The sequence below is a fragment of the Bombina bombina genome, chromosome 11, assembly GCF_027579735.1.
Source record: "Bombina bombina isolate aBomBom1 chromosome 11, aBomBom1.pri, whole genome shotgun sequence".
NCBI lineage: Eukaryota > Metazoa > Chordata > Amphibia > Anura > Bombinatoridae > Bombina > Bombina bombina.
This window is the reverse complement of record NC_069509.1, coordinates 104090832-104117560: the sequence shown is the minus strand read 5'-3', so window position 1 is coordinate 104117560 and position 26729 is coordinate 104090832. Positions and strand designations below refer to the sequence as shown.

The window sequence follows — 26729 nt, the reverse complement described above, 5'->3', positions numbered from 1 at the left end:
AAGGAAATTATTGCTGACATTACTGGAGGTAAGGGTCACACGCTTCCTCAGGACAGGGCCAAAGCAAAGGCCAAACAGTCTAATTTTTGTGCCTTTCGAAATTTCAAGGCAGGTGCAGCATCAACTTCCTCCGCTTCAAAACAAGAGGGAACTTTTGCTCAATCTAAGCAGGCCTGGAAACCTAACCAGTCCTGGAACAAAGGCAAGCAGGCCAGAAAGCCTGCTGCTGCCTCTAAGACAGCATGAAGGAACGGCCCCCTATCCGGTGACGGCGTGGGCAAGAGATGTTCAGGATCCCTGGGCGTTGGAGATCATATCTCAGGGATATCTTCTGGACTTCAAAGCTTCCCCTCCACAAGGGAGATTTCATCTTTCAAGGCTATCTGCAAATCAGATAAAGAAAGAGGCATTCCTACGCTGTGTGCAAGACCTCCTAGTTATTGGAGTGATCCATCCAGTTCCGCGGACGGAACAAGGACAGGGTTTTTTCTTGTTAAGTGTATCCAGTCCACGGATCATCCATTACTTGTGGGATATATTCCCTTCCCAACAGGAAGTTGCAAGAGGATCACCCACAGCAAAGCTGCTATATAGCTCCTCCCCTCACATGTCATATCCAGTCATTCTCTTGCAACCCTCAACATAGATGGAGGTCGTGAGAGGAGTGTGGTGTTTTATACTTAATTAATTCTTCAATCAAAAGTTTGTTATTTTTAAATGGCACCGGAGTGTGCTGTTTTTTTCTCAGGCAGTATTTGGACGAAGAATCTGCCTGCGTTTTCTATGATCTTAGCAGAAGTAACTAAGATCCACTGGCTGTTCTCGCACATTCTGAGGAGTGAGGTAACTTCAGAAAGGGAATGGCGTGCGGGGTCTCCTGCAACTAAGGTATGTGCAGTAAAATATTTTTCTCAGGAATGGAATTGACTAAGAAAATACTGCTGATACCGAAGTAATGTAAGTAAAGCCTTAAATGCAGTAGAAGTGACTGGTATCAGGCTTATTAATGTATGTGCAGTAAAATAATTTTCTAAGGAATGGAATTTGACTAAGAAAATGCTGCTAATACTGAAGTAATGTAGTAAAGCTTTAAATGCAGTAGAAGCGACTGGTATCAGGCTTATCAATAAGAGATACATACTCTTTAAAAAAAAAAAGGTTGTTTAAAACGTTTGCTGGCATGTTTAATCGTTTTTTTGAGGTACATTGGTGATAAAACTTATTGGGGCATAATTTTTTCCACATGGCTGACTTATTTTCTGCATCGAAACAGTTAACTGAAGCTTCCAACTGTTGTAATAAGGAGTGGGAGGGGCCTATTTTAGCGCTTTTTTGCGCAGTAAAAATTCAGACTCAGTCTTCCTGCTTCTTCCTGCATGATCCAGGACGTCTCTAGAGAGCTCAAGGGACTTCAAAAGTCATTTTGAGGGAGGTAATCAGTCACAGCAAACCTGTGACAGTGTGTTTGACTGTGTTAAAAACGTTTTTTTCTCTTTTGATTATCCGTTTTGGGAATTAAGGGGTTAATCATCCATTTGCAAGTGGGTGCAATGCTCTGCTAGCTTAATACATTTACTGTGAAAATTTGGTTGCTATAACTGATTTGGTTCATTGTTATTTCAACTTGAGACAGGTTTTGTGCTTCTTAAAGGCGCAGTAGCGTTTTTTATATTGCTTGTAAACTTATTTTAAAGTGTTTTTCCAAGCTTGCTAGTCTCATTGCTAGTCTGTTTAAACATGTCTGACACAGATGAATCTGTTTGTTCATTATGTTTGAAGGCCAGTGTGGAGCCCCATAGAAATATGTGTACTAAATGTATTGATTTCACTTTAAATAATAAAGGTCAGTCTTTATCTGTAAAAGAATTATCACCAGACAACGAGGGGGAAGTTATGCCGACTAACTCTCCTCACGTGTCAGTACCTTCGCCTCCCGCTCAGGAGGCGCGTGCTAATATGGCGCCAAGTACATCAGAGACGCCCATAGCAATCACTTTACAGGACATGGCTACAATCATGAATAATACTCTGACAGAAGTATTATCTAGGTTGCCAGAATTAAGAGGCAAGCGCGATAGCTCTGGGATTAGGACAGAGCGCGCTGGTGCTGTGAGAGTCATGTCCGATACTGCGTCACAGTTTGCAGAACATGAGGACGGAGAGCTTCATTCTGTGGGTGACGGATCTGATCCAGGGAAACCGGATTCAGAGATCTCTAATTTTAAATTTAAGCTTGAGAACCTCCGTGTATTGCTAGGAGAGGTTTTAGCTGCTCTAAATGACTGTAACACAGTTGCAATTCCAGAGAAATTGTATAGGCTGGATAGATACTATGCGGTGCCGGTGTGTACTGACGTTTTTCCTATACCTAAAAGGCTTACAGAAATTATTAGCAAGGAGTGGGATAGACCCGGTGTGCCCTTTTCCCCACCTCCTATATTTAGAAAAATGTTTCCAATAGACGCCACTACTCGGGACTTATGGCAGACGGTCCCTAAGGTGGAGGGAGCAGTTTCTACTTTAGCTAAGCGTACCACTATCCCGGTGGAGGATAGTTGTGCTTTTTCGGATCCAATGGATAAAAAATTAGAAGGTTACCTTAAGAAAATGTTTGTTCAACAAGGTTTTATTTTGCAGCCCCTTGCATGCATTGCGCCTGTCACTGCTGCTGCGGCATTCTGGTTTGAGTCTCTGGAAGAGGCCATTCGCACAGCTCCATTGGATGAAATTATGGACAAGCTTAAAGCACTTAAGCTAGCTAATGCATTTGTTTCTGATGCCATTGTACATTTAACTAAACTAACGGCTAAGAACTCCGGATTCGCCATACAGGCGCGGAGAGCGCTATGGCTTAAATCCTGGTCAGCTGACGTGACTTCTAAATCTAAATTACTTAATATTCCTTTCAAGGGGCAGACCTTATTCGGGCCGGCTTGAAGGAAATTATTGCTGACATTACTGGAGGTAAGGGTCATACCCTTCCTCAGGACAGGGCCAAATCAAAGGCCAAACAGTCTAATTTTCGTGCCTTTCGGAATTTCAAGGCAGGAGCAGCATCAACTTCCTCCGCTCCAAAACAGGAAGGAACTGTTGCTCGTTACAGACAGGCCTGGAAAACTAACCAGTCCTGGAACAAGGGCAAGCAGGCCAGAAAACCTACTACTGCCCCTAAGACAGCTTGAAGGAACAGCCCCCTATCCGGAAACGGATCTAGTGGGGGGCAGACTTTCTCTCTTCGCTCAGGCGTGGGCAAGAGATGTCCAGGATCCCTGGGTGTTGGAGATCATATCTCGGGGATATCTTCTGGACTTCAAGGCTTCTCCTCCTCGAGGGAGATTCCATCTATCAAGGTTATCAGAAAACCAGTTAAAGAAAGAGGCATTCCTACGCTGTGTACAGGACCTCCTAGTAATGGGGGTGATCCACCCGGTTCCGCGGACGGAACAAGGGCAGGGATTTTACTCAAATCTGTTTGTGGTTCCCAAGAAAGATGGAACCTTCAGACCAATCTTGGACCTAAAGATCTTAAACAAATTCCTAAGAGTTCCATCATTCAAAATGGAAACTATTCGAACCATCCTACCCATGATCCAAGAGGGTCAGTACATGACCACAGTGGACTTAAAGGATGCCTACCTTCACATACCGATTCACAAAGATCATTATCGGTACCTAAGATTTGCCTTTCTAGACAGGCATTACCAGTTTGTAGCTCTTCCCTTCGGGTTAGCTACGGCCCCGAGAATCTTTACAATGGTTCTGGGCTCACTTCTGGCGGAGTCCAGGTTATCAAAACTTCTAAATGCTTGCCGTGTCCTTCATTCCATTCCACGCCCGTCAGTGGCTCAGTGCATGGAAGTAATCGGCTTAATGGTAGCGACAATGGACATAGTGCCATTTGCGCGCCTGCATCTCATTCCGCTGCAAATATGCATGCTAAGTCAGTGGAACGGGGATTACTCAGATTTGTCCCCTCTACTAAATCTGGATCGAGAGACCAGAGATTCTCTTCTCTTCCCTAGCGATGTTAGAGGTCTCAAAGATAATTCGCTGGGCAGAGTCTCACTCTTGCCACCTGTCAGCGATCCACATCCCAGGCGTGGAGAACTGGGAGGCGGACTTTCTAAGTCGCCAGACTTTTCATCCGGGGGAGTGGGAACTTCATCCGGAGGTGTTCGCTCAACTGATTCATCGTTGGGGCAAACCAGAACTGGATCTCATGGCGTCTCGCCAGAACGCCAAGCTTCCTCTTTACGGATCCAGGTCCAGAGACCCGGGAGCGGCACTGATAGATGCCCTAGCAGCCCCTTGGGTTTTCAACATGGCTTATGTGTTTCCACCGTTTCCGCTGCTGCCTCGACTGATTGCCAAGATCAAACAGGAGAGAGCATCAGTGATTCTGATAGCGCCTGCGTGGCCACGCAGGACCTGGTATGCAGACCTAGTGGACGTGTCGTCCTGTCCACCATGGTCTCTACCCCTGAGGCAGGACCTTCTAATACAAGGTCCTTTCAACCATCCAAATCTAATTTCTCTGAAGCTGACTGCATGGAGATTGAACGCTTGATCCTATCAAAGCGTGGCTTCTCAGAGTCAGTTATTGATACCTTAATACAGGCACGGAAGCCTGTTACCAGAAAAATCTACCATAAGATATGGCGTAAATACTTATTTTGGTGCGAATCCAAGAGTTACTCATGGAGTAAGGTTAGGATTCCTAGGATATTGTCCTTTCTACAAGAGGGTTTGGAAAAGGGCTTATCTGCTAGTTCGTTAAAGGGACAGATTTCTGATCTGTCTATTCTTTTGCACAAGCGTCTGGCAGAGGTTCCAGACGTCCAGGCTTTTTGTCAGGCTATGGCCAGGATTAAGCCTGTGTTTAAAACTGTTGCTCCTCCGTGGAGCTTAAACTTGGTTCTTAAAGTTCTTCAAGGAGTTCCGTTTGAACCCCTTCATTCCATTGATATTAAGCTTTTATCTTGGAAAGTTCTGTTTTGATGGCTATTTCCTCGGCTCGAAGAGTCTCTGAGTTATCTGCCTTACATTGTGATTCTCCTTATCTGTTTTTCCATTCAGACAAGGTAGTTCTGCGTACTAAACCTGGGTTTTTACCTAAGGTAGTTTCTAACAGGAATATCAATCAAGAGATTGTTGTCCCATCATTGTGCCCTAATCCTTCTTCAAAGAAGGAACGTCTTTTGCATAATCTGGACGTAGTCCGTGCCCTGAAGTTCTATTTACAGGCAACTAAAGATTTTTGGTCAAACTTCTTCCTTGTTTGTCGTTTACTCTGGACAGAGGAGAGGTCAAAAGGCTTCGGCAACCTCTCTCTCCTTTTGGCTTCGTAGCATAATACGCTTAGCCTATGAGACTGCTGGACAGCAGCCCCCTGAAAGAATTACAGCTCATTCTACTAGAGCTGTGGCTTCCACCTGGGCCTTTAAGAATGAGGCCTCTGTTGAACAGATTTGCAAGGCTGCGACTTGGTCTTCGCTTCACACCTTTTCAAATTTTTTCAAATTTGACACTTTTGCTTCTTCGGAGGCTGTTTTTGGGAGAAAGGTTCTTCAGGCAGTGGTTCTTTCCCTTTAAGTTCCTGCCTTGTCCCTCCCATCATCCGTGTACTTTATCTTTGGTATTGATATCCCACAAGTAATGGATGATCCGTGGACTGGATACACTTAACAAGAGAAAACATAATTTATGCTTACCTGATAAATTTATTTCTCTTGTAGTGTATCCAGTCCACGGCCCGCCCTGTCTTTTTAAGGCAAATCTAAATTTAAATTAAAACTCCAGTCACCACTGCACCCTATGGTTTCTCCTTTCTTGTTTTGTTTCGGTCGAATGACTGGATATGACATGTGAGGGGAGGAGCTATATAGCAGCTTTGCTGTGGGTGATCCTCTTGCAACTTCCTGTTGGGAAGGGAATATATCCCACAAGTAATGGATGATCCGTGGACTGGATACACTACAAGAGAAATAAATTTATCAGGTAAGCATAAATTATGTTTCTCCAACATAGGTGTGTCCGGTCCACGGCGTCATCCTTACTTGTGGGATATTCTCTTCCCCAACAGGAAATGGCAAAGAGCCCAGCAAAGCTGGTCACATGATCCCTCCTAGGCTCCGCCTACCCCAGTCATTCTCTTTGCCGTTGTACAGGCAACATCTCCACGGAGATGGCTTAGAGTTTTTTAGTGTTTAACTGTAGTTTTTATTATTCAATCAAGAGTTTGTTATTTTAAAATAGTGCTGGTATGTACTATTTACTCAGAAACAGAAAAGAGATGAAGATTTCTGTTTGTATGAGGAAAATGATTTTAGCAACCGTTACTAAAATCCATGGCTGTTCCACACAGGACTGTTGAGAGGAATTAACTTCAGTTGGGGGAACAGTGAGCAGTCTCTTGCTGCTTGAGGTATGACACATTCTAACAAGACGATGTAATGCTGGAAGCTGTCATTTTCCCTATGGGATCCGGTAAGCCATGTTTATTAAGATAGTAAATAAGGGCTTCACAAGGGCTTATTAAGACTGTAGACTTTTTCTGGGCTAAATCGATTCATTATTAACACATATTTAGCCTTGAGGAATCATTTAATCTGGGTATTTTGATAAGATTATATCGGCAGGCACTGTTTTAGACACCTTATTCTTAGGGGCTTTCCCAAATCATAGGCAGAGCCTCATTTTCGCGCCGGTGTTGCGCACTTGTTTTTGAGAGGCATGACATGCAGTCGCATGTGTGAGGAGCTCTGATACATAGAAAAGACTTTCTGAAGGCGTCATTTGGTATCGTATTCCCCTTTGGGCTTGGTTGGGTCTCAGCAAAGCAGATACCAGGGACTGTAAAGGGGTTAAAGTTAAAAACGGCTCCGGTTCCGTTATTTTAAGGGTTAAAGCTTCCAAATTTGGTGTGCAATACTTTTAAGGCTTTAAGACACTGTGGTGAAATTTTGGTGAATTTTGAACAATTCCTTCATATTTTTTCGCAATTGCAGTAATAAAGTGTGTTCAGTTTAAAATTTAAAGTGACAGTAACGGTTTTATTTTAAAACGTTTTTTGTACTTTGTTATCAAGTTTATGCCTGTTTAACATGTCTGAACTACCAGATAGACTGTGTTCTGAATGTGGGGAAGCCAGAGTTCCTTCTCATTTAAATAAATGTGATTTATGTGACAATGACAATGATGCCCAAGATGATTCCTCAAGTGAGGGGAGTAAGCATGGTACTGCATCATTCCCTCCTTCGTCTACACGAGTCTTGCCCACTCAGGAGGCCCCTAGTACATCTAGCGCGCCAATACTCCTTACTATGCAACAATTAACGGCTGTAATGGATAATTCTGTCAAAAACATTTTAGCCAAAATGCACACTTATCAGCGTAAGCGCGACTGCTCTGTTTTAGATACTGAAGAGCATGACGACGCTGATAATAATGGTTCTGAAGGGCCCCTAAACCAGTCTGATGGGGCCAGGGAGGTTTTGTCTGAGGGAGAAATTACTGATTCAGGGAACATTTCTCAACAAGCTGAACCTGATGTGATTACGTTTAAATTTAAGTTGGAACATCTCCGCATTCTGCTTAAGGAGGTATTATCCACTCTGGATGATTGTGACAAGTTGGTCATCCCAGAGAAACTATGTAAAATGGACAAGTTCCTAGAGGTCCCGGGGCTCCCAGAAGCTTTTCCTATACCCAAGCGGGTGGCGGACATTGTAAATAAAGAATGGGAAAGGCCCGGTATTCCTTTCGTCCCTCCCCCCATATTTAAAAAATTGTTTCCTATGGTCGACCCTAGAAAGGACTTATGGCAGACAGTCCCCAAGGTCGAGGGAGCAGTTTCCACTTTAAACAAACGCACCACTATACCCATAGAAGATAGTTGTGCTTTCAAAGATCCTATGGATAAAAAATTAGAAGGTTTACTTAAAAAGATGTTTGTTCAGCAGGGTTACCTTCTACAACCAATTTCATGCATTGTCCCTGTCGCTACAGCCGCGTGTTTCTGGTTCGATGAGCTGGTAAAGGCGGTCGATAGTGATTCTCCTCCTTATGAGGAGATTATGGACAGAATCAATGCTCTCAAATTGGCTAATTCTTTCACCCTAGACGCCACTTTGCAATTGGCTAGGTTAGCGGCTAAGAATTCTGGGTTTGCTATTGTGGCGCGCAGAGCGCTTTGGTTGAAATCTTGGTCAGCTGATGCGTCTTCCAAGAACAAGCTATTTAACATTCCTTTCAAGGGGAAAACGCTGTTTGGCCCTGACTTGAAAGAGATTATCTCTGATATCACTGGGGGTAAGGGCCACGCCCTTCCTCAGGATCGGCCTTTCAAGGCCAAAAATAAACCTAATTTTCATCCCTTTCGTAGAAACGGACCAGCCCAAAGTGCTACGTCCTCTAAGCAAGAGGGTAATACTTCTCAAGCCAAGCCAGCTTGGAGACCAATGCAAGGCTGGAACAAGGGAAAGCAGGCCAAGAAACCTGCCACTGCTACCAAGACAGCATGAAATGTTGGCCCCCGATCCGGGACCGGATCTGGTGGGGGGCAGACTCTCTCTCTTCGCTCAGGCTTGGGCAAGAGATGTTCTGGATCCTTGGGCGCTAGAAATAGTCTCCCAAGGTTATCTTCTGGAATTCAAGGGGCTTCCCCCAAGGGGGAGGTTCCACAGGTCTCAGTTGTCTTCAGACCACATAAAAAGACAGGCATTCTTACGTTGTGTAGAAGACCTGTTAAAAATGGGAGTGATTCATCCTGTTCCATTAGGAGAACAAGGGATGGGGTTCTACTCCAATCTGTTCATAGTTCCCAAAAAAGAGGGAACGTTCAGACCAATCTTAGATCTCAAGATCTTAAACAAGTTTCTCAAGGTTCCATCGTTCAAAATGGAAACCATTCGAACAATTCTTCCTTCCATCCAGGAAGGTCAATTCATGACCACGGTGGATTTAAAGGATGCGTATCTACATATTCCTATCCACAAGGAACATCATCGGTTCCTAAGGTTCGCATTCCTGGACAAGCATTACCAGTTCGTGGCGCTTCCTTTCGGATTAGCCACTGCTCCAAGGATTTTCACAAAGGTACTAGGGTCCCTTCTAGCTGTGCTAAGACCAAGGGGCATTGCTGTAGTACCTTACTTGGACGACATTCTGATTCAAGCGTCGTCCCTTCCTCAAGCAAAGGCTCACACGGACATCGTCCTGGCCTTTCTCAGATCTCATGGATGGAAAGTGAACGTGGAAAAGAGTTCTCTATCTCCGTCAACAAGGGTTCCCTTCTTGGGAACAATAATAGACTCCTTAGAAATGAGGATTTTTCTGACAGAGGCCAGAAAAACAAAACTTCTAGACTCTTGTCGGATACTTCATTCCGTTCCTCTTCCTTCCATAGCGCAGTGCATGGAAGTGATAGGTTTGATGGTAGCGGCAATGGACATAGTTCCTTTTGCGCGCATTCATCTAAGACCATTACAACTGTGCATGCTCAGTCAGTGGAATGGGGACTATACAAACTTGTCTCCGAGGATACAAGTAAATCAGAGGACCAGAGACTCACTCCGTTGGTGGCTGTCCCTGGACAACCTGTCACAAGGGATGACCTTCCGCAGACCAGAGTGGGTCATTGTCACGACCGACGCCAGTCTGATGGGCTGGGGCGCGGTCTGGGGATCCCTGAAAGCTCAGGGTCTTTGGTCTCGGGAAGAATCTCTTCTACCGATAAATATTCTGGAACTGAGAGCGATATTCAATGCTCTCAAGGCTTGGCCTCAGCTAGCGAGGGCCAAGTTCATACGGTTTCAATCAGACAACATGACAACTGTTGCGTACATCAACCATCAGGGGGGAACAAGGAGTTCCCTGGCGATGGAAGAAGTGACCAAAATCATTCTATGGGCGGAGTCTCACTCCTGCCACCTGTCTGCTATCCACATCCCAGGAGTGGAAAATTGGGAAGCGGATTTTCTGAGTCGTCAGACATTGCATCCGGGGGAGTGGGAACTCCATCCGGAAATCTTTGCCCAAGTCACTCAACTGTGGGGCATTCCAGACATGGATCTGATGGCCTCTCGTCAGAACTTCAAAGTTCCTTGCTACGGGTCCAGATCCAGGGATCCCAAGGCGGCTCTAGTGGATGCACTAGTAGCACCTTGGACCTTCAAACTAGCTTATGTATTCCCGCCGTTTCCTCTCATCCCCAGGCTGGTAGCCAGGATCAATCAGGAAAGGGTGTCGGTGATCTTGATAGCTCCTGCGTGGCCACGCAGGACTTGGTATGCAGATCTGGTGAATATGTCATCGGCTCCACCATGGAAGCTACCTTTGAGACGAGACCTTCTTGTTCAAGGTCCGTTCGAACATCCGAATCTGGTCTCACTCCAGCTGACTGCTTGGAGATTGAACGCTTGATCTTATCGAAGCGAGGGTTCTCAGATTCTGTTATCGATACTCTTGTTCAGGCCAGAAAGCCTGTAACTAGAAAGATTTACCACAAAATTTGGAAAAAATATATCTGTTGGTGTGAATCTAAAGGATTCCCTTGGGACAAGGTTAAGATTCTATCCTTCCTTCAAGAAGGATTGGAAAAAGGATTATCTGCAAGTTCCCTGAAGGGACAGATTTCTGCCTTGTCTGTGTTACTTCACAAAAAGCTGGCAGCTGTGCCAGATGTTCAAGCCTTTGTTCAGGCTCTGGTTAGAATCAAGCCTGTTTACAAACCTTTGACTCCTCCTTGGAGTCTCAACTTAGTTCTTTCAGTTCTTCAGGGGGTTCCGTTTGAACCCTTACATTCCGTTGATATTAAGTTATTATCTTGGAAAGTTTTGTTTTTGGTTGCAATTTCTTCTGCTAGAAGAGTTTCAGAATTATCTGCTCTGCAGTGTTCTCCTCCTTATCTGGTGTTCCATGCAGATAAGGTGGTTTTACGTACTAAACCTGGTTTTCTTCCAAAAGTTGTTTCTAACAAAAACATTAACCAGGAGATTATCGTACCTTCTCTGTGTCCGAAACCAGTTTCGAAGAAGGAACGTTTGTTGCACAATTTGGATGTTGTTCGCGCTCTAAAATTCTATTTAGATGCTACAAAGGATTTTAGACAAACATCTTCCTTGTTTGTTGTTTATTCCGGTAAAAGGAGAGGTCAAAAAGCAACTTCTACCTCTCTCTCTTTTTGGATTAAAAGCATCATCAGATTGGCTTACGAGACTGCCGGACGGCAGCCTCCCGAAAGAATCACAGCTCATTCCACTAGGGCTGTGGCTTCCTGTAAGATTTAGAAATATTTGAATGTAACACTAATTGATATGGTAACACTAGCTTCAAAGTGAAACCAAGTAGTATAGTGTCATTTAGTTTGCAAAGGTTAAGTTGGTATGGAGAATGTACAAACAAGATATAACTTTGGTATCCATTCAATCTATTATTTATAGATGATGGAACTTTAAAGATAAATTAACTGAGTAGTAAGAAAAAATAAAAATAAGGTGGATTTACTTTGTCTTTTCCTTAGAATATACTTGAGAGTTGCTTTAACATTTAAGCTGCAGTGAGTGAGTTAATCAGGCAAGAGAAGTAAGACAGTCTTATATGTTTTATGCAAAGCTGCAGTGAGTGAGTTAATCAGGCATGAGAAGTAAGACAGTCTTATATGTTTTATGCAGTCCACAATTCAGTAGCAGTTTAGACAACCTTATATGTTTTATGCAATCCACAATTAAGTAGCAGTTTCTTAAATGCTAAGTCTGTTCAATAAAACATTGTGTACTCACAGAATCTCTTGTGAAGCTCACAGCAGTGACTAGAGTCTCTGAATGTTGGTATCTGATCTGGAGGGGAGGAGACTTCCTGTTCTGTGTGCACAGATGAGTCTTTGCAGAGCTTGTGATGTCACAGGACAGAGTGGAGAGCTTAAACTGATATTATGCAATTCACAATAAATATAAGGTAAAATTAAATATGTACATCTGCAGAGTACCTTTGTTAAGTAGACAATGGTGAGTCTGGAGGAAGGCAGTTGGAGGGTGTTGATAAGGTAGATGAATATTTAGTTGCAGTCACTGGCTGTGCAGGAATGTGCAAACAGAAAGTTCCTAGATAAAAGGAATTGATTCCAGTGACTGTAGTTCCTATTTGCAAACACAAAAGACCAAGAGGTTAAACAAATGCAGAGAGAAGGCAGTACTTCAGCTGTAGCAAGGCTCAGTGTTACTAATGAAAATAACAAAATACTAAGCAACGTTTGTAACCTGAGCAGGTGTTTAAATGAGAGGAGGAAGAATCCTATTGGTTGAATTCCTTAAAGGTACAGCATAACCACAATTCCTGACATGACTCCCCCCTCAAGCAAGCTGATCCTCAGCTTGAGGCCTGGGACGGTCCGGAAATCTCCTGTGAAATTGTGCCACCAACCTAGGTGCGTAAATATTAGAAGCAGGCTCCCAATTATCTTCTTCTTCCGAATAATTCTTCCACCTCACAAGGTATTGTAACATTCCTCTAGAATAACGTGAATCAAGGAGTTCCTTAACCTCATACACATCCGAGTCTTGCATGCTGAGTGAGGATGGGAGTATAGGTGCTTTAGATCTCGTTGGAGTATAAGGCTTAAGGAGGGAAACATGAAAAGTAGCGTGTATTTTCATACAAGGTGGTAATTTAAGTGTAACCGCATTCTGATTAACAACTTTCACAATTGTGAATGGTCCACAATACTTTTGAGTCAATTTCCTACTGGGTACTTGTATCCTTAAGTTTTTGGTTGATAACCAAACTTGGTCTCCAATTTGATAGCGAGGTGGTTCCCGGCGTCTTAAATCATAGTAGTACTTCTGTGAATTTTGTGCCTTTATAATATTGTCTTTAATAAAATTGAAATTATCCTGTAGTGAATTATTGAATTCATCCACCAGGGGAGAATCTGAAGGAGTAGAGGAAACTTGAGTGAAAGAAGGATGATATCCATAATTCGCGAAAAACGGAGTAAGTTTAGTTGAAGAATTAGTTAGATTATTGTACGCAAATTCTGCAAATGGTAGAAATGTTATCCAGTTTCATAAGTGCTTCTAAGGTACTTGGCATTTCTATTCGAGCAAGTTCATCTTTAACTGAGTCAGACAATCCCAGTCTGAACTGATTTCTTAGGGAAACCGAACTCCAGGCAGAATCTGATGCATATAATTTAAATTCGGTGATGTAGTCTTCTACTGTTTTTTTTCCTTGCTTGAGACTCCTCATTTTTTGTTCAGCGGTGAGTTGTATATCTGCATCCCTGTACAGCTCATCCATAGCAGAAAAAAATCCTGAGAAAGAATTCAGCAAAGGATCATTTGTTTCACATAAGTGGTCAGCCCACACCCTGGGTTCTGACCTAAGAAATGAAATTGTTGAAAGAACCCTGACCCTGTCTGTAGGGTACGTTTTGGGTTTTAGGTTAAATAACAAATGGCATGCATTTTTGAATTGCCTGTATAACCTCCTATCACCAGTGAAAGGTTCTGGTAGGCTTACTTGTGGCTCAGTACTTGGTGTGTTTTGATCTTTGAGATCTTTAATTAGTTCTCTAAGTACCTGAGTTTCAAGTTGCAAATCTAAAATGGCTTGTCCCATTTTATCCACCTTTTGATTTAAATTATATACAAATTGAGGTATTTCAGCAGGATCCATACTAGCTGAATATAATTACTAAATTCTTATTTATTTATTTTTTTTTTTTATTTTTTATTTTTTTTTTTTCTTCTTATTGGGCTTAGTATTATGTAAGATTTAGAAATATTTGAATGTAACACTAATTGATATGGTAACACTAGCTTCAAAGTGAAACCAAGTAGTATAGTGTCATTTAGTTTGCAAAGGTTAAGTTGGTATGGAGAATGTACAAACAAGATATAACTTTGGTATCCATTCAATCTATTATTTATAGATGATGGAACTTTAAAGATAAATTAACTGAGTAGTAAGAAAAAATAAAAATAAGGTGGATTTACTTTGTCTTTTCCTTAGAATATACTTGAGAGTTGCTTTAACATTTAAGCTGCAGTGAGTGAGTTAATCAGGCAAGAGAAGTAAGACAGTCTTATATGTTTTATGCAAAGCTGCAGTGAGTGAGTTAATCAGGCATGAGAAGTAAGACAGTCTTATATGTTTTATGCAGTCCACAATTCAGTAGCAGTTTAGACAACCTTATATGTTTTATGCAATCCACAATTAAGTAGCAGTTTCTTAAATGCTAAGTCTGTTCAATAAAACATTGTGTACTCACAGAATCTCTTGTGAAGCTCACAGCAGTGACTAGAGTCTCTGAATGTTGGTATCTGATCTGGAGGGGAGGAGACTTCCTGTTCTGTGTGCACAGATGAGTCTTTGCAGAGCTTGTGATGTCACAGGACAGAGTGGAGAGCTTAAACTGATATTATGCAATTCACAATAAATATAAGGTAAAATTAAATATGTACATCTGCAGAGTACCTTTGTTAAGTAGACAATGGTGAGTCTGGAGGAAGGCAGTTGGAGGGTGTTGATAAGGTAGATGAATATTTAGTTGCAGTCACTGGCTGTGCAGGAATGTGCAAACAGAAAGTTCCTAGATAAAAGGAATTGATTCCAGTGACTGTAGTTCCTATTTGCAAACACAAAAGACCAAGAGGTTAAACAAATGCAGAGAGAAGGCAGTACTTCAGCTGTAGCAAGGCTCAGTGTTACTAATGAAAATAACAAAATACTAAGCAACGTTTGTAACCTGAGCAGGTGTTTAAATGAGAGGAGGAAGAATCCTATTGGTTGAATTCCTTAAAGGTACAGCATAACCACAATTCCTGACACTTCCACATGGGCCTTCAAGAACGAGGCTTCTGTTGATCAGATATGTAGGGCAGCGACTTGGTCTTCACTGCACACTTTTACCAAATTTTACAAGTTTGATACTTTTGCTTCTTCTGAGGCTATTTTTGGGAGAAAGGTTTTGCAAGCCGTGGTGCCTTCCATCTAGGTGACCTGATTTGCTCCCTCCCATCATCCGTGTCCTAAAGCTTTGGTATTGGTTCCCACAAGTAAGGATGACGCCGTGGACCGGACACACCTATGTTGGAGAAAACAGAATTTATGTTTACCTGATAAATTACTTTCTCCAACGGTGTGTCCGGTCCACGGCCCGCCCTGGTTTTTTAATCAGGTCTGATAATTTATTTTCTTTAACTACAGTCACCACGGTATCATATGGTTTCTCCTATGCAAATATTCCTCCTTAACGTCGGTCGAATGACTGGGGTAGGCGGAGCCTAGGAGGGATCATGTGACCAGCTTTGCTGGGCTCTTTGCCATTTCCTGTTGGGGAAGAGAATATCCCACAAGTAAGGATGACGCCGTGGACCGGACACACCGTTGGAGAAAGTAATTTATCAGGTAAACATAAATTCTGTTTTTTTCAGAAAATATATGGCTTTGGCGTTGCTTTTTGGTAATTGGGATGTCTTCTAAAATGCCGCTGCGCACCACACGTGTATTATGCCCAACAGTGAAGGGGTTAATTAGGGAGCTTGTAGGGTTAATATTAGCTTTAGTGTAGTAGACAACCCAAAGTATTGATCTAGGTCCATTTTGGTATATTTCATGCCACCATTTCACCGCCAAATGTGATCAAACAAAAAAATGTTTTCACTTTTTCACAAACTTTAGGTTTCTCACTGAAATTATTTACAAACAGCTTATGCAATTATGGCACAAATGGTTGTAAATGCTTCTCTGGGATCCCCTTTGTTCAAAAATAGCAGACATATATGGCTTTGGCGTTGCTTTTTTGGTAATTAGAAGGCCGCTAAATGCTGCTGCGCATCACACGTGTATTATGTCTAGCAGTTAAGGGGTTAATTAGGGAGCTTGTAGGGTTAATTTTAGCTTTAGTGTAGAGATCAGCCTCCCACCTGACACATCAGACCCCCTGATCTCTCCCAAACAGCTCTCTTCCCTCCCCCACCCCACAATTGTCCCCGCCATCTTAAGTACTGGCAGAAAGTCTGTCAGTACTAAAATAAAAGGTATTTTATTTTTTTAGCATATTTACATATGCTGCTGTGTAGGATCCCACCAAACAGCTCTTTAACCCTTCCCATCTACCCCGCCCACAATTCCGCCCACCTCTACCAACAAGAAGCCATTGATGGCCGCCCACCCGCCTCCCACGTCGGCTCCGACCCACCAACGATTGTGGCCATCGATGTCCGGTGCAGAGAGGGCCACAGAGTGGCTCTCTGCACCGGAGGGGTAAGAAGGGTTATTGCATCGAGGCATCACTGCAATAACCGGAAAGCGTCTTGAAGCGATCAGGATCGCTTCCAGCCGCTTTAAACCCCTAACGTCGTACAGGGTATGTCGCTGGTCTTTAAAGACCAGTTTGTGCAAAACGTACCCTGTACGACGTTTGTCGTTAAGGGGTTAACAGAGTGTTTGATATCACACCTTTATCTTTGGAGGTGTTCCTGGTCTGGACATTATAACTCTGGAATGGGAAAAGCAAGGGATCCCCTTTTCTCCATCCCCTGTTTTTAAGAAAATGTTTCCTGTTGCTGACTGTGCATGACTCGTGGCGCACTGTGCCCAAGGTAGAGGGTGCTATATCCAAGAGAACTACTATCCCTATTGAGGATAGCTCCTCCTTCAAAGACCCTATGGAAGCTTATTTAAGAAAGATGTATATCCATCAGGGGATACAATGGCAACTAGTAGCAAGTATTTCTACGGTTGCAGGGGCAGCATCTTATTGGTTCAACTCCTTGTCCGATCTAATCTCTGAAGAGACTACCATAGAGGAGATCCAGTATAGGTTCAAGGCTCTAAAGTTGGCTAATACATAAAAATCTGTGATGCCAGCATGCAAGTTGTTAGGCTGGGAGCCAAGATTTCTAGCTTTGCGGTTCTAGCTCGTAGAGCTTTGTGACTTAAATCTTTGTCTGCAGATGTTACTTCCAAATCCAAACTTCCGTTTTTACCCTTTTAAGGGCAAGACTTTATTTGGTCCTGGTCTGGCTGAGATCATTTCCAAAATTACTGGTGGAATTTCTCATCTTTCCTACCTCCAAGATAAGAAGGCTAGATCTAAGGTTCGCCAGAATTCTAATTTTTGTTACTCAAGGGCCAAAAGTCCTCTTCCAAGCCGGAGCAATCCAGGACTTCATCGAGGTCCAGTCAGCCTTGGAATAAGGGGAAGCAAGCCATGAAACCTTCCTCTGAGTCTAAGTCAGCATGAAGGGGCAGGCTTTCCCTTTTTCGTCAGGCCTGGATCCCCGATGTCCCAGATCCTTGGGCTGTGGAGGTAGTATCCCAGGGATACAGGATAGGATTCAAGTCTTGTCCCCTAAGGGACAGATTTATCCTGTCAAGGTTATCTTCAAATCAGATGAAGAGAGAGGCCTTCTTGAATTGCGTAAAGGACCTATCTTCTCTGGGAGTGATTGTCCCATTTCCTGTAGCGAAACACAGTCAATGATTTTATTCAAACCTTTTTGTGGTTCCTAAAAAGGAGGGAACTTTCTCTCCCATATTGAATCTCAAGTGCCTCAACAAATTTCTCAAGGTTCCATCATTCAAATTGGAGACTATACGCTCCATTCTACCCTTGATTCAGGAGGGTCAGTTCATGTCTATCATAGACCTGAAGGACATGTATCGTTATGTCCTTATTCACAGGGAACATCACCAATTCCTGCGGTTTGCCTTTTTAGACAAACACTTCCAATTTGTCGCTCTTCCCTTCGGCCTTGCCACGGCTCCTCTGATCTTTACAAAGGTTCTAGGAGCCCTTTTGGCGGTAGTCAGATCTCAAGGGATAGCGGTGGCACCATACCTGGACGATATATTGGTTCAGGCGCCATCTTTTCATTTAGCAAGATCTCATACAGACACACTGTTGTCTATTCTTCGTACCCACGGATGGAAAGTAAATATGGAAAAGAGTTCATTGGTACCAGACACCAGGGTATGCTTTCTGTAAATGATCATAGATTCTCTATCCATGAAGGTTTTTCTGACGGATGTCATAAAATCCAAAATTCTTGCTTCTTGTCATTCACTTTAGTCCTCTATCCGTCAATCAGTGCCTCAGTGTATGGAGGTAATTGGTCTAATGGTTGCTTCCATGGACATTATTCCTTTTGCTCGTTTCCATCTGAGACCTCAGTTATGCACACTCAGACAATGGAACGGAGACCACTCGGATCTCTCACAGAGGATAATTCTAGATTCCCTAACGAGACTATCTTGGTGGATTTCGCAGGACCATCTGTCTCAGGGAACATGCCTCCCGAGACCATCCTGGATGATTGTGACCACAGATGCTAGTCTGTTGGGTTGAGGAGCGGTTTGGGGTTCTTTAAAGGCTCAGGGTCTTTGGACTTGAGAGGAGTCTTCTCTCCCCATAAACGTCTTAGATTTGAGAGCAATCTTCAATGCCCTAACATCCTGGCCTCAACTAAGTTCGGTCTGGTTTATCAGATTCCAATTGGACAATATCACCTCGGTGGCATATATCAATCACCAGGGAGGAACTCTGAGTTCCTTAGCTATGAAGGAGGTGACTCGCATTGTCCAGTGGGCGGAGTCTCACGATTGTCTCCTCTCTGCCATCCATATCCCGGGGTGGACAACTGGGAAACAGATTTTCTGAGCAGGCAGACATTTTATCCTGGGGAGTGGATTCGCCATCCGGAAGTATTCACAAAGATAACCCTCAGGTGGGGGGTTCCGTAGTTGGATCTGATGGCATTTCGTCTAAACGCCAAGTTTCCAAGGTTCGGGTCAAAATCAAGAGATCCGCAAGCGGCTCTGATCGACGCTCTGGCAGTTCCTTGGGACTTCGGTCTTGCGTACCTGTTCCCTCGGTTTGCTCTCCTTTCTTGAGTCATTGCTCGTATCAAGCAAGAAAGGGCTTCGTTGATTCTAATAGCTCCTGTCTGACCTTGCAGGATCTGGTAAGCGGATCTGGTGAAGATGTCATCTCTTCCCCCTTGGAGGTTGCCTGTGAGGAAGGACCTTCTACTTCAGGGTCCCTTCCTCCAACCAAATTTAGATTCTCTGAAGCTGACTGCTTGGATATTGAACACCTAGTCTAGGCGTGGTTTTTCTGAGACGGTCATTGATACCATGCTTCAGACTCTTAAACCTGTTACTCATACGATTTACCATAAGGTATGGCGTAAATACCTTTTATTGGTGTGAATCGAAGGGTTTCTCTTTGGAGTCGGGTGAGGGTTCCTTGCATTCTGTCTTTTCTTCAGGATGGCCTGGAGAAAGGTTTGTCAGTCAGTACTCTGAAGGGTCAGATTTCTGAACTGTCTATTCTTTTGCACAAACGTCAGGCAGATCTGCCAGGTGTTCAATTTTTTTTTCTGGCCTTGGTTAGATAGAATCAGGCCTGTGTTTAAACCTGTTGCTCCTCCTTGGAGCCTTAACCTTGTTCTTAAAGTTTTGCAGCAGGCTCCGTTTGAGCCTATGCATTCGGTTTATCATGGAAAGTTTTTTGTTTCTTCTTGCTATTTAGTCTGCTTGCAGAGTTTCCAAGCTTATTTGTCATGCGGATAAGGCGGTCCTTCGTACTAAGTTGGGATTTCTTCCCAAAATAGTATCGAATCGCAACATCAGTCAAGAAATTGTTGTTCCTTCTTTTTGTCCTAACCCTTCTTCTCAGAAAGAACGTCTGTTGCACAACCTGGATGTTGTGCGTGCTCTAAAATTTTATCTGCAAGCAACCAAAGATTTTCGGCAATCTACTGCCCTGTTCGTTCTTTTAGCTGGTAAGCATAAGGGTCAGAAGGCCACTTCTTCTACTCTTTCTCTCTGGTTGAGAAGTGTTATCAAGTTATCTTATGAGACAGCTGGACAACAGCCTCCTGAGAGAATTATGGCTCATTCCACTAGGGCTGTTTCTTCTTCCTGGTATTTCAAAAATGAAGCTTCTGTGAAGCAAATCTGCAAGGCCACTTGGTCCTCATTGCATACCTTTTCCAAATTCTACAAATGTGATACTTTTGCCTCGACTGAGGCTTCCTTTGGGAGAAAGGTTCTTCAAGCGGTGTGGTGTCTTTTGTTTAGGTCAGTCTGTCTTGTTTTCCCTCCCTTCTATTCTGTGTCCTCTAGCTTGGGTATTGGTTCCCACTAGTAATTAGAATGGATTTGTAGACTCTCCATGCCATTGGAAAGAAAACAAAATTTATGCTTACCTGATACAATTATTTCTTTCCTGGCATGGAGAGTCCATGACCCGCCCTTAATTTGAGTTGACGGCTTTTTTTTATATATAAACCTCAGGCACCCCTATACCCTTGTCATCTTCTTTTTCCATTTTCCTTCGACCGAATGACTGGGGATTATGGATAATGGGAGTGACACTTAACAGCTCTGCTGGGGTGTTCTTTGCCTCCTCCTGCTGGCCAGGAGTTGAATTCCCACTAGTAATTAGAATGGATTTGTGCACTCTGCATGCCAGGATAGAAAGAAATTTATCAGGTAAGCATACATTTTGTTTTTGTTAAGTGATGTGTACCAGTTTTTCTTCTGGAAGGGTGTTTTCATGTACTAAACAGCAGTAATCTAGGTGTGTCCTAGCTGGTGATTGTATTTCTGCTCCTTTAACTTTGTCCTTGCTAGTGATTGTATTACTGCATACCCCGCCGCCCTCGGTCTTCACTGTTCTTTTAAATTACATACCACTGGCGGGGAAGGGGTTAATTCATTGCACATCAACAATAAATATTTCTTTTTTTCTTGAAGGTAACCTCTTAAACAGCCTGATGGGAGCTGGGGAAGATGATGACATAGAAGACGCTCAAGAGGATAGCAGCCCTATTGAATTAGATTGAGAAAGACACAAACTTTATTACTAGGAGTAGCATGAGTCAAAAATAAAACAGGAGCTCAAAAGACAAATTCTATGATTTGAGTCATTGAAAGGTCATTTTGTAAAGCAGCTGTAATGAGCTGTCCATGTATCCTGTTGATGGAAGCATTAAAATGTTTGGTTTATACAGGGTACGTCAACAAGGTTAGTGAGACATGAGTGAATATTGGCAATATTCCATTCTTTTTTTCTCGCTGAATGCCAAGTAAATCTCATGGTTCTAACATAAAAGCCAAACAGATAAATCTAGGAAATCTTTTTTTATTCATTTTTGTTCCATCCTGAAAAAATTATGTTGCCCCTGATTATTTTTAGAATGTAAATCATTTTGAGAAATAACATCATCTAGCTTTCTACTTCACCCGAAGACAAAACAGAATCTAGCCCAAAGTAGAAAGAAAATTCCTCCATATAATTCTCCATTTCAGCATATGGTGATTTTTGTAGTAAAAATGAAGAATGACAAGAATTATACTAGGGTTATTTCTCATCACAAATGTAAAATGCTAAACATTGTTCGGTTTTGCACCCAATATCTTAGGATTGATTATGTGTGATTGTTTTGATTTATTCACTGCACAGCCAACAAAACACACACTTTATTTAAATACAGTGGAATTTCTTTTTAATATGCAATATTTATTACAAATCATTTGGTTTTGTACATCTGCTCCTTCAGTTCCATCATAACAACAGGTTGTCATATTGGTACTGAAGTGTTTCTTTTATGTATTAGCATTACTGATGAGTGCTGGTATCTTTCACAGGAGTTGGAAATCGGCGCTATAAAATAAACCATGCAGTTTATCTTAAGAAGAACGGGATGTGATCTTTCTCAATATTTGAATATTATAACATAATAATGCATGGGGGAGGGGAGTTGGATTTTTATTTTCTGTAATTTAAATGGACTTGAAAAACATTTTCATTTGTAGTAAAGGTTTCAATAAATTCTTTCTACCATGATTGGTATGTCAGATTCAATACACCAAACTAACGTTATCTAGTATTTAAAGGGACATTGAATTCCATCTGTTTCTGTTGCATCTAAAAGGGACAGTCCTAGTCCAAAAAAACTTTCATGATTCAGATAGGGCATGTAATTTTAAATAACTTTCCAGTTTACCTTTATCACCATTTTTGCTTTCTCTTGGTATTCTTAGTTGAAAACTAAACCTAGGAGGTTCATATGCTAATTTCTAAGACCTTGAAGGCCGACTCTTATATGAATGCATTTTGATCACTAGAGGGTGTTGGTTCATGAGTGTCATATAGATAACACTGCTCATTCACGTGGAGCTACCTAGGCTAAAATACAAGTCTGTCAAAAGAACTGAAATAAGGGGGCAGTTTGCAGAGGCTTATATACAAGATAATCACAGAGGTATAAAGTGTATTAATATAACTGTTTTTTATGCAAAACTCGGGAATGGGTAATAAGGGCATTATCTATCTTTTAAAACGATACCAATTCTGGTGTAGAATGTCCCTTTAACACGCATAAAAAAAAAAGTCATTCTTGTCAGTCAGTGAGCTTTTTTTCAGGTGTATATAGTTTCCTGGTAGTTTAAAAATAAAAACAAACTGCTTAAACAACTTTTCCATCGTAATGGGAGGACAGCCAACTGCTTCATTCATTACTTGTGGGAATTAAGAACCTGCCCACCAGGAGGAGGCAAAGACACCCCAGTCAAAGTCTTAAATACCTCCCCCACTCCCCTCATCCCCCAGTCATTCTTTGCCTTTCGTCAAAGGAGGTTGGCAGAGAAGTGTCGGAAGATTCGGAGTAGTCTCTTATGGAGGGTAGTACTCTTCGAAATGGGACTGGAATTTTAAGTAATCCTGTCAGCCTCTAAGAGCATGGATGAAAGTTAGAGTCCGGAGATGCAGGGAAAGTCTTTCTGCGAAACTATCCCAACTCAGATTAACAGCTCCATAAGCAATCGGCGTTGACGAGCTTTTCTGTTCCCAAGTCCATGTCAGGAGCGATGCTACTACCCTGTCACACTTGAAAGGCCGTGTTCCTGTTCCACAGCGTAGATTCTGGTAAGATCGTTTCATTTATACATATATGATAACGTAAGAAGACAGGGTCACAGTGTGGCTCCTTTATCTGTGTAGAATCAAGGGTAATACCCTCAGAAAGGGAGTTATTGAACAGAGGGAGATTTGTGCTTAATATTATTTATTGTGTTTTAATGCTACGTCATGTGTGAGATGAGGCTCTGTCAGTGCGTGAGCAGTCAGTTCTTAGCGAGAGATTGACGCAGGACTTTTTTTGGCGCGTTTTCTCTCTAGTGCAGGGGCGATCCGGCATGGCACTCCATGTGACCGGGTGTGACCTCTTTAACTTCCTCTTTCTTGACTGGCGGCTGTGAGATGAAGCTGTTTCTTTGTGGTCCAGGTCACTGTGTCTATTGTGAGGAGGTTTTGGTTGATCCGCATGCTCAACTCTGTTCCCACATGCTTTAATAAGATTGCAATATCTAAAAAGAATAAGATTTCTCCAACATAGGTGTGTCCGGTCCACGGCGTCATCCTTACTTGTGGGATATTCTCTTCCCCAACAGGAAATGGCAAAGAGCCCAGCAAAGCTGGTCACATGATCCCTCCTAGGCTCCGCCTACCCCAGTCATTCTCTTTGCCGTTGTACAGGCAACATCTCCACGGAGATGGCTTAGAGTTTTTTAGTGTTTAACTGTAGTTTTTATTATTCAATCAAGAGTTTGTTATTTTGAAATAGTGCTGGTATGTACTATTTACTCAGAAACAGAAAAGAGATGAAGATTTCTGTTTGTATGAGGAAAATGATTTTAGCAACCGTCACTAAAATCCATGGCTGTTCCACACAGGACTGTTGAGAGCAATTAACTTCAGTTGGGGGAACAGTGAGCAGTCTCTTGCTGCTTGAGGTATGACACATTCTAACAAGACGATGTAATGCTGGAAGCTGTCATTTTCCCTATGGGATCCGGTAAGCCATGTTTATTACGATCGTAAATAAGGGCTTCAAAAAGGGCTTATTAAGACTGTAGACTTTTTCTGGGCTAAATCGATTGATTATTAACACATATTTAGCCTTGAGGAATCATTTTATCTGGGTATTTTGATATAATATTATCGGCAGGCACTGTTTTAGACACCTTATTCTTTAGGGGCTTTCCCAAAGCATAGGCAGAGCCTCATTTTCGCGCCGGTGTTGCGCACTTGTTTTTGAGAGGCATGGCATGCAGTCGCATGTGAGAGGAGCTCTGATACTTAGAAAAGACTTTCTGAAGGCGTCATTTGGTATCGTATTCCCCTTGGGGCTTGGTTGGGTCTCAGCAAAGCAGATACCAGGGACTGTAAAGGGGTTAAAGTTCAAAACGGCTCCGGTTCCGTTATTTTAAGGGTTAAAGCTTCCAAATTTGGTGTGCAATACTTTTAAGGCTTTAAGACACTGTGGTGAAAATTTGGTGAATTTTGAACAATTCCTTCATGTTTTTTCGCAATTGCAGTAATAAAGTGTGTTCAGTTTAAAATTTAAAGTGACAGTAACGGTTTTATTTTAAAACGTTTTTTGTACTTTGTTATCAAGTTTATGCCTGTTTAACATGTCTGAACTACCAGATAGACTGTGTTCTGAATGTGGGGAAGCCAGAATTCCTATTCATTTAAATAAATGTGATTTATGTGACAATGACAATGATGCCCAAGATGATTCCTCAAGTGAGGGGAGTAAGCATGGTACTGCATCATTCCCTCCTTCGTCTACACGAGTCTTGCCCGCTCAGGAGGCCCCTAGTACATCTAGCGCGCCAATACTCCTTACTATGCAACAATTAACGGCTGTAATGGATAATTCTGTCAAAAACATTTTAGCCAAAATGAACACTTATCAGCGTAAGCGCGACTGCTCTGTTTTAGATACTGAAGAGCATGACGACGCTGATAATAATATTTCTGAAGGGCCCCTAACCCAGTCTGATGGGGCCAGGGAGGTTTTGTCTGAGGGAGAAATTACTGATTCAGGGAACATTTCTCAACAAGCTGAACCTGATGTGATTGCATTTAAATTTAAGTTGGAACATCTCCGCATTCTGCTTAAGGAGGTATTATCCACTCTGGATGATTGTGACAAGTTGGTCATCCCAGAGAAACTATGTAAAATGGACAAGTTCCTAGAGGTGCCGGGGCTCCCAGAAGCTTTTCCTATACCCAAGCGGGTGGCGGACATTGTTAATAAAGAATGGGAAAGGCCCGGTATTCCTTTCGTCCCTCCTCCCATATTTAAAAAATTGTTTCCTATGGTCGACCCCAGAAAGGACTTATGGCAGACAGTCCCCAAGGTCGAGGGAGCGGTTTCCACTTTAAACAAACGCACCACTATACCCATAGAGGATAGTTGTGCTTTCAAAGATCCTATGGATAAAAAATTAGAAGGTTTGCTTAAAAAGATGTTTGTTCAGCAGGGTTACCTTCTACAACCAATTTCATGCATTGTCCCTGTCGCTACAGCCGCATGTTTCTGGTTCGATGAGCTGATAAAGGCGGTCGATAGTGATTCTCCTCCTTTTGAGGAGATTATGGACAGAATCAATGCTCTCAAATTGGCTAATTCTTTCACCCTAGACGCCACTTTGCAATTGGCTAGGTTAGCGGCTAAGAATTCTGGGTTTGCTATTGTGGCGCGCAGAGCGCTTTGGTTGAAATCTTGGTCGGCTGATGCGTCTTCCAAGAACAAGCTACTTAACATTCCTTTCGAGGGGAAAACGCTGTTTGGCCCTGACTTGAAAGAGATTATCTCTGATATCACTGGGGGTAAGGGCCACGCCCTTCCTCAGGATCGGCCTTTCAAGGCAAAAAATAAACCTAATTTTCGTCCCTTTCGTAGAAACGGACCAGCCCAAGGTGCTACGTCCTCTAAGCAAGAGGGTAATTCTTCTCAAGCCAAGCCAGCTTGGAGACCAATGCAAGGCTGGAACAAGGGAAAGCAGGCCAAGAAACCTGCCACTGCTACCAAGACAGCATGAAATGTTGGCCCCCGATCCGGGACCGGATCTGGTGGGGGGCAGACTCTCTCTCTTCGCTCAGGCTTGGGCAAGAGATGTTCTGGATCCTTGGGCGCTAGAAATAGTCTCCCAAGGTTATCTTCTGGAATTCAAGGGACTTCCCCCAAGGGGGAGGTTCCACAGGTCTCAGTTGTCTTCAGACCACATAAAAAGACAGGCATTCTTACATTGTGTAGAAGACCTGTTAAAAATGGGAGTGATTCATCCTGTTCCATTAAGAGAACAAGGGATGGGGTTCTACTCCAATCTGTTTATAGTTCCCAAGAAAGAGGGAACGTTCAGACCAATCTTAGATCTCAAGATCTTAAACAAGTTTCTCAAGGTTCCATCGTTCAAGATGGAAACCATTCGAACAATTCTTCCTTCCATCCAGGAAGGTCAATTCATGACCACGGTGGATTTAAAGGATGCGTATCTACATATTCCTATCCACAAGGAACATCATCGGTTCCTGAGGTTCGCATTCCTGGACAAACATTACCAGTTCGTGGCGCTTCCTTTCGGATTAGCCACTGCTCCAAGGATTTTCACAAAGGTACTAGGGTCCCTTCTAGCTGTGCTAAGACCAAGGGGCATTGCTGTAGTACCTTACTTGGACGACATTCTGATTCAAGCGTCGTCCTGGCCTTTCTCAGATCTCACGGATGGAAAGTGAACGTGGAAAAGAGTTCTCTATCTCCGTCAACAAGGGTTCCCTTCTTGGGAACCATAATAGACTCCTTAGAAATGAGGATTTTTCTGACAGAGGCCAGAAAAACAAAACTTCTAGACTCTTGTCGGATACT

At 42.7% G+C, this 26729-nt stretch overlaps 1 protein-coding gene across 1 annotated transcript in view; it reads left to right on the top strand.

The window, feature by feature from the left end:
- The window catches only part of GET4 (guided entry of tail-anchored proteins factor 4), a gene marked incomplete in the record, with an annotated part of 411984 nt that extends 390125 nt beyond the window's left edge, over positions 1-21859 (top strand). The window contains 1 exon segment of the mRNA XM_053694897.1: positions 20767-21859. Within this exon segment, the coding sequence (XP_053550872.1) occupies positions 20767-20855 (89 nt within the window).
- Between the last annotated feature and the right edge of the window lie 4870 nt (positions 21860-26729).